Genomic DNA, 16,231 nt, shown 5'->3' with positions numbered 1-16,231 from the left:
ACCCTGGGACAAACCCACAGATCTTGAGGCTTTCAGCTCCCTTCTGGTGGCCGGAGGCTGGGACCCCACCCCCGCCCCCTGCTACCCCGAGCGCGCGGCCCAGCCCGGGCGGCTCCCGGGGCGGGGCGGGGCCGACAGCAGAAGGCCCCTCCCCGGGGGCGGTCCGGGGGCCGGGCGGGGGGCCGGCGGGGCTGGGGGCGGGGCAGGCGGGCGGGCGCGGGGGTGTCCCTCCCTCCCTCGCTCTCCCCGGTAAAGTCTCGCGGTGCTGCCGGGCTCAGCCCCGTCTCCTCCTCTTGCTCCCTCGGCCGGGCGGCGGTGACTGTGCACCGACGTCGGCGCGGGCTGCACCGCCGCGTCCGCCCGCCCGCCAGCATGGCCACCACAGCCACCTGCACCCGCTTCACCGACGACTATCAGCTCTTCGAGGAGCTCGGCAAGTACGACCCGCCCGCCTCCCGCCGCGGCCCCCCACCCTGTCCCCGCCGCCCGGGCGCTATGCGGCTCCTCGCCCCGCCCCCCCGGCCCTGCACCGGCCGCTGCAGCGCCCCCTCGGCCCGCCCCACCCCCAGCCTTTCCCGCCCGCCGCCTCCGGGGCCCCCTCGCCCCCAGCTCAGTGCCCCGCAGCCCCCTCCGTGCCCTGCAGCAGCTGCCCGGGCTGCTGCACACCGCGCTGCCGCGGGGACTGCAGCCCCCGGACCGCTCCTGGGCGCCCTCCAGCCCCGCCCCTCCCTCACCCTTCAGGCGCCCCCCATTCTGACCCCGCCTGCTCGCCGCGCCCCCTCCTCACCCTGCTCGGGAGCTCACTCAGCACTCTGTCCCATGTCCCACGCTCCTGGCACTCTGGACCCTCCCTGGCCCTGCAGCTCCAACCCCGCTGCGGTGCCCGAGTGTGGGGGGATGTTTGGTGCCCGGCCCCGCCCCCCGCTAGTGATGCTTTCAGGATCCCAGCCCCGCTGCTGGGCAGTGCTGCAGCACCCCCTTGTCCCCTCCCCCTATCCCTGCAGTGGTCCCGGGAGCCGCGCGCCGCAGCCGCAGCATCCCCCTCCCCTCTGCACTGAGCTGGCCGCTGCAGCAGCCCCGGCCCCCCCACCCCCACCCGCGGCGCCGAGCCCGGCCACTGCAGCCCCCGCCCTGCCCGCCCCCCTAGACGTTTCCAGAGCTAGAGAGTGCGAGCTCCCATTTGGGGGGAAAGTAGTGGAAAAAATCATGGGGTAGGGGAGCTGTTGGTGTCTGAGACCTACAACTGGATCCTCTGTTTCCCTGCTGTCAGTTGAGCCAGGGATGCAGTGGGATGAAGCCGGTCGTGGGGGGTTTGAGCCTCACTTTCCTCACCTACCCCGGTGATTGAGGGAGATCTCCCTCTCGGAGTCATACCGTCTTCCTAATCTCTTCTTCCCCTGCTCTCAACTATTTCTGCTGAGAGAAGGGCAGGGTCTCTGTCCCTTCTCCTGGTTCTCTTGGCCGACTGCGGGGCTGTCCGGGAGATGCAGCAGGTGTGTGTTTTAAGCATTGCCCACCAGCTCTTGATGTACAGCCTGAGGTTGGGGCTGTTACTTTGTCCAGCAAAGTAGATGTGGGGGGTGGGATGGGGTGGTCCTCCACCCACATCCGTTCAGTGTCATGCAGTGGCCACATCCTTCTGCCCCAGGTTAGAAGGTGATAGTCACTACGCTGGTGTGTATGATTTTGACTAAAGGGCTGGTGACGGGAGCATCGCTGTTCTCAGACCTGAAGCATGTCTGTGTCACTGCTCTGCTCCGTGTCCCAGTTCTTTCCCCCTTCTCCCTCCAGGGGTGCTTTCTCTGTGGTCCGCAGGTGTGTGAAGAAAACCTCCACGCAAGAGTACGCAGCAAAAATCATCAACACCAAGAAGTTATCTGCCCGGGGTGAGTGTTCCCCATCTTGGCCTCTCCCTAGGCTGCCTCCAAGGGCTATAGCTTCTGAAGATGCTCCAGGAATTGAGAGTTGTGTATTTTAGCCCCTGCAGAAGAATTGGAATTTCAGGGTTGGTTGACTTGGAAGCCAGGCAAGGAGTTGCATGGGGAACCAGAAGTGCTCAGGTAGAAAAGAATGAAAAAGATGTAAGACATGTAGGTAGCTACAGGGAGGAGTGGTGCCTGAAGGCTCAAGGGAGTTTGGTTTTTAAGGGAGGCAGCGACATGGGGAGTGATGGGGGCATGGAACGGAGAGCTCTTAATTTGGAGTCTCTGTGTTGCGGGCAGTGGGCAGCCGCTCCAGGCCTGTCTTGGTCCCTGTGCCCCAGTGGTGACTTAGGATGGAAATGCAGTAAGTGAACAGCTCTGACAAATCCAGCCTCCCCCTGCCCACCAGGCGGCAGAACAGACTCCCAAGGGAAGGGAATCTGTAAACATCAGGGGAGGCTGCTGCTGGCGAGGGCTTCTCGGGAACAGATCCTGCCAGATGAACTTGATTGCTTTTTTGATCAAATTACAAAGTTGGTGGTGCAGCAGCAGATGCAGCCTGTCCTGGGTGGAGGGTGATGCCTCATGGTCTGGAAATCTCAGTGGCCTGGTCTGGGTGGGAGCAGTATTGCCTCCAGGTCCGAGGATTGAGAAGGCCCAGGCCTTGGAGCCTGATTTGTGAGATCCTCCCAAGTACCTGGGGCCAGGAGGGTGAGGCCCTGTCTTTGTCTTTCACACCTTGAACCTACACTCCCTGAACCTTGTATTGGGTGCTTGCCAAACTCACCTCATCTGATAGGTATAGACCCAGCAGTGTGTGCAGTGCTCTGTGAATAGGTCTGGTGAGTACAGAGGTATGGGGATGGGTCGTCATTGAGGGCTGTGGGGTGCAGCAGGGGACAAAGGTTTTTAGACCCAGAGAAAGGAGTTAGTATGGGGCAATAGGATGCCCACACATATATTAGGAGCCAGGACTGATGCCCTGGGGAAGGTGAGGGCTGTGGCTAATAGCGACCCAGGCGACGCCAGGTGAGAGCTATAGTTGATGTCCCTAAGCATCAGAGAAGCTATTAAATTCCACGGAGATGACAGTGGGCTCCTGTCATGTGTCCAGTTGTTCTGGGACCTATTTAGCAAGGCTGTGTCTGCCTCCTGGCTGGGAGGGCTTCTCTTCATCCCCACAAATAGGGCTTGTCTTTCTGTCTCCCTCCCAGCCTCCATCTTTTGCGGTTCCTCTACGTTGGCTATAAAGTTGACTTATTTGTTTGTTTTCTTTCTCTCTGGGTACCTTGAGTCGGAGGCGACGGTTGCCATAGAGATATGTGGGCAGTCAGATGCCCTCCTCCCCTGGGGTAGGGGGATGACACAGTGGGCTGGGCTCTTTGGCAGACATCCTGTGGCCAAGGGTGCAGGGCTCAGGCAGGGACGGCAGCTCAAGAGTGGATACCTCCCTGTGCCCACACAGCAGAGCCCTGGTGCATCAGGAATGGGGCTGGTGTCTGGTGTCTCCAGTTAATGATGCAATGCTTCGTGTTCCTCATCTCACCAGTGTCCTCTGACCCAGGGGTGAGGGAGGGAGGGACGCTGGGAGCCACACTCTGAGATGTGAGGATTGCTGTCGTGGTGACTTTGTGAAGCTGCCTGCCTTCGGCTGTCATTCTCTCCTCCTTCCCTACCCACCTGAACTTCCCTGACCTTTGTCATTATGTCCTATCCCCTTCCTCACCTCCTTTAAACCTTGCCTTGTCTTTTCCAACTGACATCTTTCTTTCCCTGCCCAAATTGGATGAGGTTTGATTTCTCTTTGATTTTTTTTTTTTTTTTTTTTGTCCCTCAAGGAAAGGATTCTTGTGTAAGATCATATGCTTCAGACATCAACTCCCCCTCTTTCGAGATGGTTATGCCAAGACTGGGGCTCTGTTGTGTGGCTTGCATACCAGGTTAACTTAGGGACAGAGGCTTGGTCCTGGCTGATGGGCAAAGATGCCAACAGAGGGGTCAGGAATCTGTCAGTGCCAGTATGGTTCGGAGGTGGGAGAGTGGGAGGGTGTTGTCTTGGAGATGGAGGGACCAAGCTGGGGGCTGTGCCGTAGGTGTGGGCACAGGGGATGTGAGCTCCTGGAGAGTTGGGCCAGGGTACCCACTAGGCTGGTGCCCATGGGGTTAGGGAGTGAAGGCCCGTGGCTACCCTGCAGCCTCTCAGTTTACGCTGTATATTTTATAAAGGTGCAGCAGCTGGGGCTGGGTTTCACTCTTCGCTGTCTGTCTGTCTAGGGCTCCGCAGGTGTTGGATTTCTGTGTCCAGGAATGTGGTGGGCCCACCAGAGTCATCCATGAGGGTCTGAAGGGGCTTGCCTTGTTTGCTGAGTCTCTCTGCCTGTGTTCTTTCTTGTTTGTGATTTTCTGTGCTGCGAATCAAAAGGAAAGAAAAGAGTATCAAGCTGCTTCTCCCGGGCATCTGCAGTGAAGTGCTCAGGAGGCATGGGGAGAGATCACCTGGTCTTACGGGGGGATTGAATCTGGGTGGGAATCCTTTTGCTCTGTTGTTTCTTGTCATTGTGGCCTCAGAGGCCCACGTTCGTAGCTGTGTTAAAGGTAGGGAGTTCGTGTGGCTGTGCGTTGAGCACCGTCTTTGTCTGCAGGCCTGTCTACATAAAGTCACTGAAAGTCATATAACGTCACTCCCTCTGCTTGGAACAGTCATAGGTGTGGAGTTGGGGCTCTTAAGGGAGCCCATGGTTCCAAGCTTAGCCTCCACTAGGCTGAAGGAGGCATTTAAAATAGGCTTGGATGCAGGAGCTAGTGGGCCAGGTGATGGCAATGATAAGTCGTTATTTTAAGATTTAAGAGCACCCCCCCAAGGAGCCTGAGCCCTTATGTCTTTTTTTATTTTTAAATCTTCAGATTCCCTTCTTATCTTTATTCATATGCATATAGATTTTCACCTCGTGGAGCATAACATTTTATATCCTGCTCTCTTGCTTACATCCAAAGCGTTTCCCCATATTGCTATAGTTGAAGGGCAAATGGTCCTTTATTCTTCCGTAGTTTAGGATTTATCCTTGGAACAGTTGGCCTCATAAGGAACCTCTGTATTTGGCCCATTTATCTGGATTCCAATTGCTTTTACTACATGGACACTTGGCCTTACTAAGAGATGCTACCAGAAACAATATTTTGAAATCTGTTACAGCACTTGCTATTTATTTATTAATCTGTGTACCCCATGTGAAGAAGTTTCTGTTGAGGCTAAATGTAAGCAAAAGCTTTCCTCTTCCTGAGGACCTGGGAGGTAAAGGGTAGGGACTATATCTATTTCTTTACCTCTGTGTGGGCAGGGCCCAGCAAAGTGCCTGACACGTACCTAGCCTATACATGTCGAACAAATGGATTCAGAGGACTACATAACCAGTCATGGTTGCTTCCTGGCTTTGGCTCTCAGGAAACTCAGAGCCGAGTTGTAGGAACCCTCATACCCTGGTGCTGGCTTGGGTTCCCCCTTTCTGATCCATGGAGCCAGGCTGCAGGCCTGACATGGCTGTTGGAGAGGACACATGAGGTTAAAGACCTGTGCTTGGGGCATATATAGCAGGTGGGAGATGTAGGAACACAGTGTAGCTTATGATTCTTTCTTCCCTTATAGGGCAATGTTGGGACTTCCTCTCAGCAGCGATTTTCAATTTTAGTGTGCATAAGGATCACCTGAGTATGGTTAAAAAACACAGATTCCTGGGCTTTATCCACAGGAGGTCTGGCATTGGGCCCCAGAATCTATACTTTAAACAAGTATAGTGAATTTATGGGCCCTAGTGGATTTCATGCAGGTGGTCCCCCAGCCACGGTTTAAGAAACGCCATCTAAAATCAGCAAACGCACCAGCGGTAGCTCTTGTCATGTTCTCTGAGATTTCCCAGACAAACCTTGGCCCAGCCTTCTCCAGGTGGCATCTCTGCTGGTATGTGGCCATCTGTACCCATGGGCTTTTCTGTGATTAGGGGCCTCCTCTGACCCCCCAGACTGGGGTGTCGGCCTGTGTCCAAGGCTGTGGCGGAGCTGAGTGCCTGAGGTTGTGGCATGTTGGCCACCAGAAGGGCAAAGGCTGTCCCTTTCTGGGTCCAGCTGGCCCTGGGGACTGAAATCAGATCCCCCTGGGCGGTGCCAGCTGTAAGTCCCCACCCCCTTAGTGTTGGCCTGAGTGGCCCCCATGACATTTGTGTACCCTATGGTATCTCCAAGTAAGACTTTCCTGTTAAGGATCTGGGTGAAGCACGGTGGGGCAGGGAGGGGAGGGTGAAGCAGCAGTGCAGGGCTGGGGCTGGGGGTACGGGGGGGTGGGTGGAGGGGAGGAAGAGCGATCTATGCGGCGCTGGAACGCCGGGACTCTGCTACTTGAGGAAGCATTTAAGGAGGTCGTATACAAAACTGTGCTTTCCTCCTGAGGATAACAGGCCAGTCAGTTTCTGTTGACAGAGAAATGGGCATCCTGTATATAAATGACTGAGCTTCCACTGACCTGTTCCCCTAAGTGGATGAGAAAGCAGCCTGGAGGTCCCTTCTCTGTGCCAAAGGCTTATGCTGGGCCTGTCTTGTCATACAGTCACGCTGTGAGCTATGTGACTTAGTTCGTACAACACTGGCCCGTCACCCTGCCATCCCACTCACCTTCCCAGATTGACTTTGGGTTCTGGCCTCATGGGGTGGGGATGGAGTTTGGAAGGTGGCCCCATCCTTGCTCTCTCCCTGCTGCTTGCCCTGGTCTCTTGTCAGAAGTTGTGCTCCAAGCTTCAGGGCTATGCTGAGAGCCTAGAGGAGAGTGGCTGACCCCGTTCTCTGCTGAGGCTAGAGACAGGCAAGGGGAGGAGTGGGTATGACAGGCTCCTGCCCCCAGCTCTGTGCTTGCTCTCTGGACAGCCTTGGCAGGCCGACAGGGGCCTGATCCCATGGGTGCCAAAAGGGTGATGACAGGAAGGGATGGGCACTTTGCACCTCTTGAGTGCCTCTTGGCAGAGGCCTTTTGTTATCTGCCCATGGCCAGAAAGATCTGCCCCAGGGCCAGTGGGGAAACCAAGGCACAAAAGGTTGGTTGGTTTATTTTTGAGCTGTAGGTATGCCAGTGATTTTGCCAGTGCTCAGACCCCAGCATCCTCAAGCAGTATGGTCTTCATCTACCCTGTGGCTCCTCCCTTGAAAACACAGATTCTGGGCATTTTGTTCCTGTGATACGTGCTGATATCCACACCTCCATCTAGGCCCAGAGCTCTAAGCCTGGTGGAGCAAATCCCTCTGTTTTGCTGGCCGAAGCCTCGCTCTCATCTGTACCACCTCTCTGGGTACAGACCCCTCTGTGGTGGGGATATTTCCAGCCACCCCCCCACCCAGCACCGTCTCTACTTCCTGGGTCCTATCAGCAGCAGCTTCCCATCTGCTCCCCTCTTTTCTCCTCTCTCTCTTTCCCCTCCCCCCAGCTTGCTGCTGCCCTGGGAGGAGCTATTTTTAGGGGCTGCTTCCTGGGATGTTTTACTTGGGGCTGGTTACCATGAAGGAAATGTCACCAAAACAGTGGGCAAAGGCTGTAGGCACCCAGATCCCTGCCGGGGGCATGGAGAACTCAGCGGCTGACCCGGTTCTGGCCCAGAGAGAATCCAGAGTGTCCAGAGGCTGAGCCCTGCCTTCTTGGAACTTGCAAGTGACCCCATGGGGATTTTCTCCATCTAAGCTGGTTTGGGAGACTTTGGTTATGGGGCACTTGTTAGTGCCTCTCTCCTCTCCCTCCTTAGTTAAAGCTTCTCTTAGGACACAGAGGCCACAGTGGGGCTTGGGTCTTTGTGTCATCTGGTGAGAGCTGCTTGAGTGAGGACTGAAGAGAAAAGGAGGGTGCCAGATTCGGACAGAGCCTGGGGGGTTGACGTGAGCACGTTTCGGGCCCCATCCCACTGTACTCACAGCACGCGGCTGGTCCCGGGTGTGTGAGTGTGAAGGAATTCCAAGCCGAGACCCCTGCGCAGGCATGGTGGATGGACTTTGCTCTTAATTGGAGATTCTTTGCACCTTTGGAGTGAGATTCAAAGAGGAAGGGATGTGGCATCGCAGTGTCAGGATGAGGTCAATGGGATTGTGGCCTGGGATTCCCACTGGTCAGTGCCCAAGCCCAGGGGCTGTTTATAAGCAGCTGGAAATGTGGATTATGACACCAAATCCCTATGGTGCCCTTGTTCTTTCTCCTCAGAGTGAGGCCCCGGGGGCCAGACGGAGGCCTCTGCCGCTTGGGAAGGACGAGGAGGGCACTCAGGAGGGCAGCAAGAGGAGACGCTCCACTTGGAGCATCTGAAATTGGGCTGTAGGAATCTTCTCGTCATTCATGTCAGGACCACAGGCACCTTGAAATACCCTTTGGAAAGTCCAAGGTGTCATTGGGATTGGAACGTGGGGAGGGTCCTCATAGGCGGAGTAGGGCCGTGTGTGTTCTTTCCCATCACAGAGGGTGGTGTATTCAGGTGGCAGTAGAATCTTATGTGAAGCTAGTACTGGCATTTGTGGTTTTAGGGAAATGTCACTAAGTCAGTCATGTCCCTACAAGGCCGTGGAGGATCAGTGGCCAGCCTTCCCTGGCCCCTGGTCCTGTGGGGGGGAAGGCAAGTGCATTTGGAGTAGGCTTCTCGTTTGGTTTGAGGGGAGAGGTGGTTCTAGGACCCTGCCTCCCCTTTGCCACGTGCTGTCTCCTCATTGCTTCCTCTTTTCTGCCTCCCTTGGCACTGACTACCTGGTCACTCCTTGCCGCTCTTCCTGTGATGGGTACTTGGCCTGGACCGAGGCTCGAAGTGCTTGGGCCGGAGGCAGGAGAGGCAAGGCCCCCACGGATGCTTGTTTCTCGGGCCTGGCTCTACGCCGGGTGGGCTGTTAGGGAAGGCCCGAGCAGGTCCCTGATAACGGCCACTTCTGCTTTCTGCTCCTGTTGCTACCTCTGCTGCTGTGGGGGAGAACCTCGCAGAGAGATGTGGTCAGAGCTGGGCTGAAGGTCGGCCGGGGCGGGTCTGTCCATGGCAGCAGTACGCAGGCAGGCAGGAAGTGGCCCGGTGCAGAAGCGGGAAGTGGCTGTCGTCAAACAGGAAGGGGGGGCTGGGCCACGGGAGGGGGCGGGAAGTAGCCCAGTTGGAAGGTGGGTGGGAAGAGGGTCAGCCTCTGAAGGCCTCGGAACAGCGAGCCCAGGGGTCCATGGAAGGAGGGGTGTCTCGAGGGAGAAGGCCATCTTTGGGACAAAAGCACCAGCTGGTGTGTTACCACCTCCGGATGCCCAGGCGGCTCCCGTGGACTGAGTCAGTTCAGTGGCTTCACCCCTTTTGGGGTCGTGATGCTGTGCTTTAGCCGGGACAGCCCTTGCCGTTGGGCAAGGTACTCCACAAGCCATATTTGTTCCTGAAATGCCACTGCTGCTGCTGGCATGGAGCCCTCTGCTTTTTTGCCCAGACAGGGCCCGGTCCCGGAGGGGACTCCAGGACGGGAGGTGTGGGGGGGACGGGGGCAGGAGACAACAGCAGGGAGCCTGGGGCGCTGGCCCACGGTGCACGGTGTAAGGACGCAGGGAGAGTATGGTAGGCAGAAACCCCATGGCTCATTGAGCAGAGCTTCTGGATGGCAGGACGCCACCGCCTCCAAGGGTGAGGCCGAGGAAGAGGGGGGACCCCGTAGGCAGTGGCGCGGCTAGGCTGTCCTGTCTCTGAGAAGCCCCGGTTGCTCTCCTTTCCCCAGGGCGGGCCCCACCCAAAGCAGCAGCTTTGGTGCTTCCAGCCCAGAGGGGATACCTCCCCCTCAGGAGGGCTGTGGCCAAGTCAGAGGGCTCTGCTGGTGTGCTGTGGACTCTGGCCGGACTCTGGGTCCGACTCGCTCAGTGTCTTTGGATCAGGTTCTCCCTGTGTGCCAGGCGCTGTACTGAGCATTTACCCAGTTACCGCATTTAATCTGCAGAGAGCCCTGCCTCCGTTTTCCCAGTGAGGAAACTTTTCCCCGGGATATGTGCCTGGCTCCTTTTGTCACCTCCTTCGGGTCCCAATCAAACGTCACTTCCTTGCTGAGGCTCTTCCATGACCGTCCTATTTAAATGTGTACTGTGCCTTTTCCCTGCTTTATTTTCCCACATTTTGCACTTGCCATGACATTTCCTGTGCCATCCCCTTCTTCTTGTCTGTCCCTCCCCCCCTCCCAGCCCAACTAGAATATCACCTCCACGAAGGCAGGGATTTTTGTCTTGTTTTGTTCACTGCTGTAGCCGTAGCGTTCAGAACAGTGCTTTTGAATGAATGAATGAGGCGCAGATGGATTTAATAACTCACCTGCCATAGCCGTGCTCGGACTCAACCCAGGGCTGTCTGACTCCAAAACTGTTGTGTTCATGGATGGAGTACACGCTAAGGATCAGCACAAAGACTAAGGAGCAGCCTGGGATTCAGAGAAGACATGGGGACTTGGCTCCTTGGAGACAGGGTTGAATTAAGTGGCTAACAAGGACCCTCTGGACGCTGGGCAGCTCCTTCGAGGAGCTGGAAGTCTGAATCTGTGTCTCTCCTCTCCCTGTTCTGAGTCACTGGTGAAGCCAGAGCACCCTTATTTTTAGTGCTGCTACTCTTGTGGGACTATAACCATTAGCCAGTAAGAGACTTAAGGGAGGAGATAAACATTAATCTTCCAGGCCTTCCCTCAGCAGCCACCTCCACATTGCAAGATGCTGTTCTCCTGCACCTGCCTGGGCAGCCAAGCCCAAGGGTTGTGGGTCAGAGGGTGGCGAGGTGAGTGGTCAGAGGGCGGAATCTTTGGGGCTGGCTAGCTTGGTACTTCCAGCCCAGTTCCAGGAGCTGGGAGGAAGGCGGGGTAGCCCTGGCATCTTCCCGGCCAGATCTGGAAGAAGCAAGCCCCCCTGCCACTGAGCAGGGCTAGCACTACTTCCTCAACTACCTCCAGGGTCTGCAGGTCCCTGGGACCGACGGATCCCAGGTGATGTGGGACTGTGGGGTCACCTGTGGTTCTCTGGCTGCATCCTGGTCAGTGCTAACGCCAAACTGAGGATGGAAAGAAGGACCTGACCCAGATCTTTGGGCAGCTGGGATGGATTAGCTGGGCAGCAGGAACTAATCTCTGTCTGTCCCCACCTCCTTCTTGCACAAAGCAGAGCTGTTGCTAAAGGGAAAGTTTAGGACAAAACGGGGGGTGATTGGTGAAACAACAAATGTGAATCGTTTTAGTCCATAATCCCTGTGTTATCTCAGACTACATTATTTTGGCAGGCCTGGGTTGGAATCCCAGTTCTTTCCCTTTCCTGCTGCAGGATCTCGGGCGAGTTATTTAACTTCTCTGGGCTTCAGTTTCATTATCTGTGAAGAGGTGACAGTGATAGCACCTCCCTGGTAGGATGGTTGTGGGGGTCATAGGGAGCTCTACAGAGGCTCTTTGCTGTTGAGCTAGAGGTGGGGTGGACAGAAGCCCCTACCAAGGGAGGCAGGAATTGCTTGGCAGGTGTGGATGTGAAGGCACCTGCCCAGACCTGGAGAAATGCCTCCCAAAGCCCGGAGTCTTTACTAGCTGTCCTCACTTTATCCTGTCATCATTGCATAGTGATGGAGAAAGGGCTCTAGGCCCAGACTGCCTGCATCCACTGCCTGGGACCTTGGGTGGGTTACTTCAACTTTTCAAGCCTCAGTTTCCTCATTTGTCATGTAGTGTTCATGACAAATGAAGTTCAAATGAACTAGAGTTCAAATGAACTGGAGTTCAAATGAACTGGACAAATGGCAAGGAGTTCATTAGATCCTTTACTTCACAGGGTCTCGGTGAGGGTGAAGGAAGATAACCCACGCCTCTGCCTGGCATATAGTGACTCCTCAGTAAATAATGGTTGTTACTACCATTGGTGTTATTGATAAACCAATACAAAGCCCCATCAAGGCAGGAACTCTAGGATAGGAAGCATCACTCAGAGAGGTCCCACCCTTTGAAGAGCTTGGGACCAAAAGATACTGGACATAATCTACGATGTGAAAATTCTAAGAAGTGCAGCAGAAGATGGGGGGATGCTCAGAGAGAGGAGAAGTCACATCTGCCAGGAAGAACAGGGAAGACTTTGTGAAGGAGGGGACTGTTGCAGCAGGTAGAGGGGGGAGGGCTGCTAGTGCCTTGCTTTGAGTGGTAGCATCCTCTCTTTCTACTTCCTGGAGCTCTGCCTTCCTGTGGAAGGAACCGACCAATGCAGCTTGCTTGTACCTGGGGACTCCTGGATTTGGGTCCTTTCACCAAAACAGAGTAACCCCAGTGCCTGAGTGCCAAGAGGTGAGCGCTCACAGCAGGGTGTGGCCAGGAGGATCCTGGGGAGAAGCAAAATTACTGCAAAGTGGGCATCATAATAGTGCCAGCCTCATAGAGTGGTTATGAGAATAAATTAAAAGATGTTTGTACCTGGTGTAGAAGTAAGCTCTCGAGAAATGTTAGCTCTGCTTATCATTTTGTCAGATCATTATCATCTTCATCATCATCTTGGTTGTCAGCATCATTATGTTTCAGGGATACTGTGAAGACTAAATCAGAGAATATTTGCAAAATTCCTAGCACAGTACCTGGTCCTATAGTGGGTGTTCAATAAAACTTAGTTATCTCTATCAAGGAAGAGATTCTGGACGCCCTGGCCCAGTGAAATCCCTGCTGTAGTGAAAAGGGTACCAGAGTTGTAGTCGAAGACCTGGATTCAAGTCCTGACTCTGCCTCCCTAACTTGAGGGACTTTCCTAGGGCATTTCCTCATTTGAAAAAAGTCGTAATACCTGTCTCTAGGATTGCCGTGACTTGCTGCATTAATTCAGCAAATTAGTAAAAAGTGCATAGTTGGTGCCTAATAATTGAAGGACTATGAATAGCCAGGTGGCCACAAATAGAACGGATGGCTGATGGTTTTTGTTTTCTCTCTTCTGCTTTTAGATCACCAGAAACTAGAACGTGAGGCCCGGATATGCCGACTTTTGAAACATCCAAACATTGGTAAGCACCTTCGCTCGGGGTAATTCTTGGGCATCTGGTAGAAGGTAGGGAGAACAGAGATCCACTGCTTTTGTGTCTGAAACCAGTTCTGTCCCTGGATCTTTGCCTGGTGTAATTTTTTTTTTTTTTTTTTTTTTTTTGTCCAAGTGGGATAGCAGGTGTGTCTTGCTCAGAACGCTGGGGCCTTCTGCTCTAGAGACCTGCGGGTCTCCATCCCCACATTGCCATTTCAGGGCCAGGATAGGAGGTCCTAGAACAGGTTTCAGACTCCCTTTCTTCCCCTTCTCCTTCCGTCTTTGGGCTGAGGTCCAGGGCCTGCAGCGTGTGAGGCTGCGGGCTAGTAGCCTGCCAGCATCCCTCACCAGGGGCCTTCCACAGCCGTCATAAAAGGGTCCGGATTTTGTTTCTGGACTTGAAAGAGTTTTGTTCCTGTTACGGTGTCGTGCGCACTCTGGGGGTTTCCATGGTGCTCCTGTTTGTATTCCCCAGAGCCAGGAAAGCGAGCTGCCCACCCACCTGGCTTCTCTGGAGAAGGGAAGGCAGGAGCCACTCTCATGGGGAAGGAGAAAAAATTAAGAGGATTCTCCCTGCTCCCACCCTGACTTGGGGGACAAAAGCACATTGTTGGTTGTCCTAAAGCCTGAGGAGGTTTGCCTGCCACAACCCACTCCAGCTCAGTTTTACATTGTTCAGCTGAAATAGTCTTTGCCAGAAGCGTTGGCCCTGATTTGGTACTTCTCGCAGAGGGGATAGAAACAGGGCTGGCTGCAGTATCTGAGCAGAAACCCCAGTCTTGACTTGAGGCAGAGCAGGGAGCATCTCCTAGGTTTTTCCCTGAAAGCCCTGAGTCATCACAAAGAAAAACACGTGTTCCTTGCTCCTCAGGCATGGCCTAAATATCAGGGCTCCCACAGTGCCCCGGAGGCTGCCTGCTCTGCTCTGTTGGCGGCCAGGGCTGGGAGGTGACTTGCTGAAGCCTGATGCTTCCTCTGGAGCTACCCAGCCTCTGGTCTGCCAGACCTTCGGCTGGAAAGCTTAACGTGAGCTCTTAACGTGGGAGAGCTGAGGTCGTACTCCAGCCCAAGGGGAGAGGAGTAGCTCTGAGCTAACCAGAACTCCAACCATGCAGGGCTTTACAGATCGCAATCAGCAGCTTGGATTACACCCGGAGCGGATTGACATAGCCAATGCTCAGCTCTGCTGGTGCGGTGTGTCCCACTGAGCCAACACCTCTCAGCTAATGGGTCCCAGGCTTAGAACTCCTGGAGCTCCCTGCGTGAGCTCCAAAGTCAGACGCTCACCTGCAAACAGCACAGTGGGGACCAACGTGTCACCTTGGGTAGGAGAGACAATGAGAGGAGCGCCAAGCAGCAGTCGCAAATTCGGGCGTGTTTTGTTTGGCCAGCTCAGTGGTCTAAAAATATTTTATTATTTGCCAGTATTTAAAAACAAGATTTTGCATTTGGGGGAACAAAAATTCTGTTTCCCAGTTTTGCGAATCAGACATTGGGGCTCTGCTGAGCCCTCAGTTGTATGCGGCCAGAATCAGCTAGGGCTGGGCAGTGGCTGCCCCCCAAAGTCTACTGGTCAACCGTCCTTTGCTGACTCCCTTGTTAACCTTATGTTTGCACTACCTACCTGGTCCCTGGAGGCTTTTGAGCTTGTGACCTCTAACCTAGAAGTTCCAGAACAGAAAGAAAAAGCATGTGGGTAACTAGAGTCATCCACAAGCACGGGAGCATTTTAATGTTCCAGTCCCAGGTCTCAGGATCTGAGGACGGCAACTTCCTTCCCTTATGCTACTCGTGACCAACTCGTAGAGTTGTTCTCATGCCAGGAGGAGCATAAAAGGTGGGGTGGGCGATGCAGGAGGCAGAACCACATCTGCATTGTCTGTAGCACAGACTTGATCGACCCTGGAAGGGTTGGGGTAAGATGAAGACAGTTGAGAAATGACCAGGAAAGACAAAAATGGGATTCTAGCTGAAAACAGTCGTACCCTTCTTTTTATGCCTTTCTAGAAATTAAATATATACTTTTGACCTTTTAGACCTCACTTGGTTTGGTAGCTCTTTCCTTTTTAATCACCTGCCCCCAGCTCGACCTGGGGTCCTGGCAGTTGGGGGACCGCCTACCCTAATCATCTGCCCTGTTAGGGGCCCCGTGAGATCCAAGCCAGGCCAGGCCAGGCACACTCACTTCATCAGCATCTGATTGCCTAGAACTGTGCTTCATTTCACAACTGCTCCCAGATCCTGAGGGATGTTTTTCTGGGGCCTTATTCCGGGATCAAGAGCAGCGAGAGGGAAGGGTGAGTCAGGACTATGTCCTGGGAGAGCTGGCTGGCCAGGCTCTCTGGCTTCCGGTGGGAACCGGGCTCCTGGAGACGTGGTGGGGCGGTAGATCCAGGAGGCTGAGGTTGCCATGGATCCTGATCTGGCTTGTGGCAGAGAGGAGGCCGTTTTGTGCCCTAATTCACTATTCTTCCCCTCTCTTCGCTGCCCCGTCCTTCAGAGTTGTGGCCCCTTTGGCTCCAGCCTCTTTAACTCCATCCCACGGGGATACAAGTGGACCAGCCCAAGAGTGGCTCAGAGTTGAGGAAGCTGAGAACAGAGAGTACATGGTCCCTCTCTGGCTGCTGTACTTGAACTCAGAAGAATTTTTGGTGCAAGGAGCCAGGCATCCCCAGTTTTCTTCCCTAATAGATATTCTATCCCAGGAGTTAAAAAGCCTGCTGGAAGAACGAATACTCATGTAAACTGCAGAGTCTGGGTGACAGCGATGTGTCAGTGTAGGTTCATCGATTGTAACAAATGTGCCGGGCTGGTAGGGCATGCTGATGGTAGGGGAGGCCATGTGTGTGGGCGCAGGTGGTATGTGGATGCTTTCTGGACTTCCTACTCAGTTTTGCTATGAACCCTAAACTCAAAAAAATAAAGTTTATTGGTGAAAAAAAAAAAAAAGCCTGTTGGTTATGAGGCATTCTGCAGAACCTGAAACAGCTTTGGGAGAATGGCCAGAGGTGTGGAGTGAAGAGGAGGGGCCGGTAGTCGTCCTGTCTCCAGCCTGAATGGAGCATGTTCTACCTGTGATCTGCTTGCTCCCTGCTCTAAATTCCTCTAATGAATAGACTCTGTCTTCCTTCGTGCTGAGCTGCCCCAGCAGGTTCAATCACAGTCTGGCATGATGGTTTAGAGCAGTACTGCTGAAACTTTTATGTGCTCAGGAATCACCAAGGGATCGCATGAAACTCGGGTCTGATTCAGAAGGTCTGGGGTGGACCTGAGCTTCCTC

General features: G+C 54.4%; 1 protein-coding gene across 29 annotated transcripts in view; it reads left to right on the top strand.

Moving 5' to 3' along the window:
* The first annotated feature begins 273 nt into the window (after positions 1–273).
* The window catches only part of CAMK2G (calcium/calmodulin dependent protein kinase II gamma), a 54,857-nt gene continuing 38,899 nt past the window's right edge, over positions 274–16,231 (top strand). For 21 of the 29 annotated variants that reach the window (XR_004682272.1, XR_004682262.1, XM_035022101.1 and 18 more), the window contains exons 1-3: positions 274–437; positions 1,792–1,886; positions 12,878–12,937. Coding sequence is in view for 27 of the 29 variants with exons in the window: in XM_035022101.1 (XP_034877992.1) it covers positions 373–437; positions 1,792–1,886; positions 12,878–12,937 (220 nt within the window). In the remaining 2 variants the exon portion in view is untranslated. Of the gene's footprint in view, positions 438–1,791; positions 1,887–7,453; positions 8,327–12,877; positions 12,938–16,231 lie in introns of those variants that run through there. The other 8 variants (XM_035022110.1, XM_035022069.1, XM_035021981.1 and 5 more) reach the window with 3 other exon arrangements.

The sequence above is a fragment of the Mirounga leonina genome, unplaced genomic scaffold (assembly GCF_011800145.1).
Source record: "Mirounga leonina isolate KUSES-001 unplaced genomic scaffold, KU_Mleo_1.0 Mir_114, whole genome shotgun sequence".
Lineage (NCBI taxonomy): Eukaryota > Metazoa > Chordata > Mammalia > Carnivora > Phocidae > Mirounga > Mirounga leonina.
Note: the sequence above shows the minus strand (reverse complement) of the source record. Positions and strands in the feature narration are given on the sequence as shown.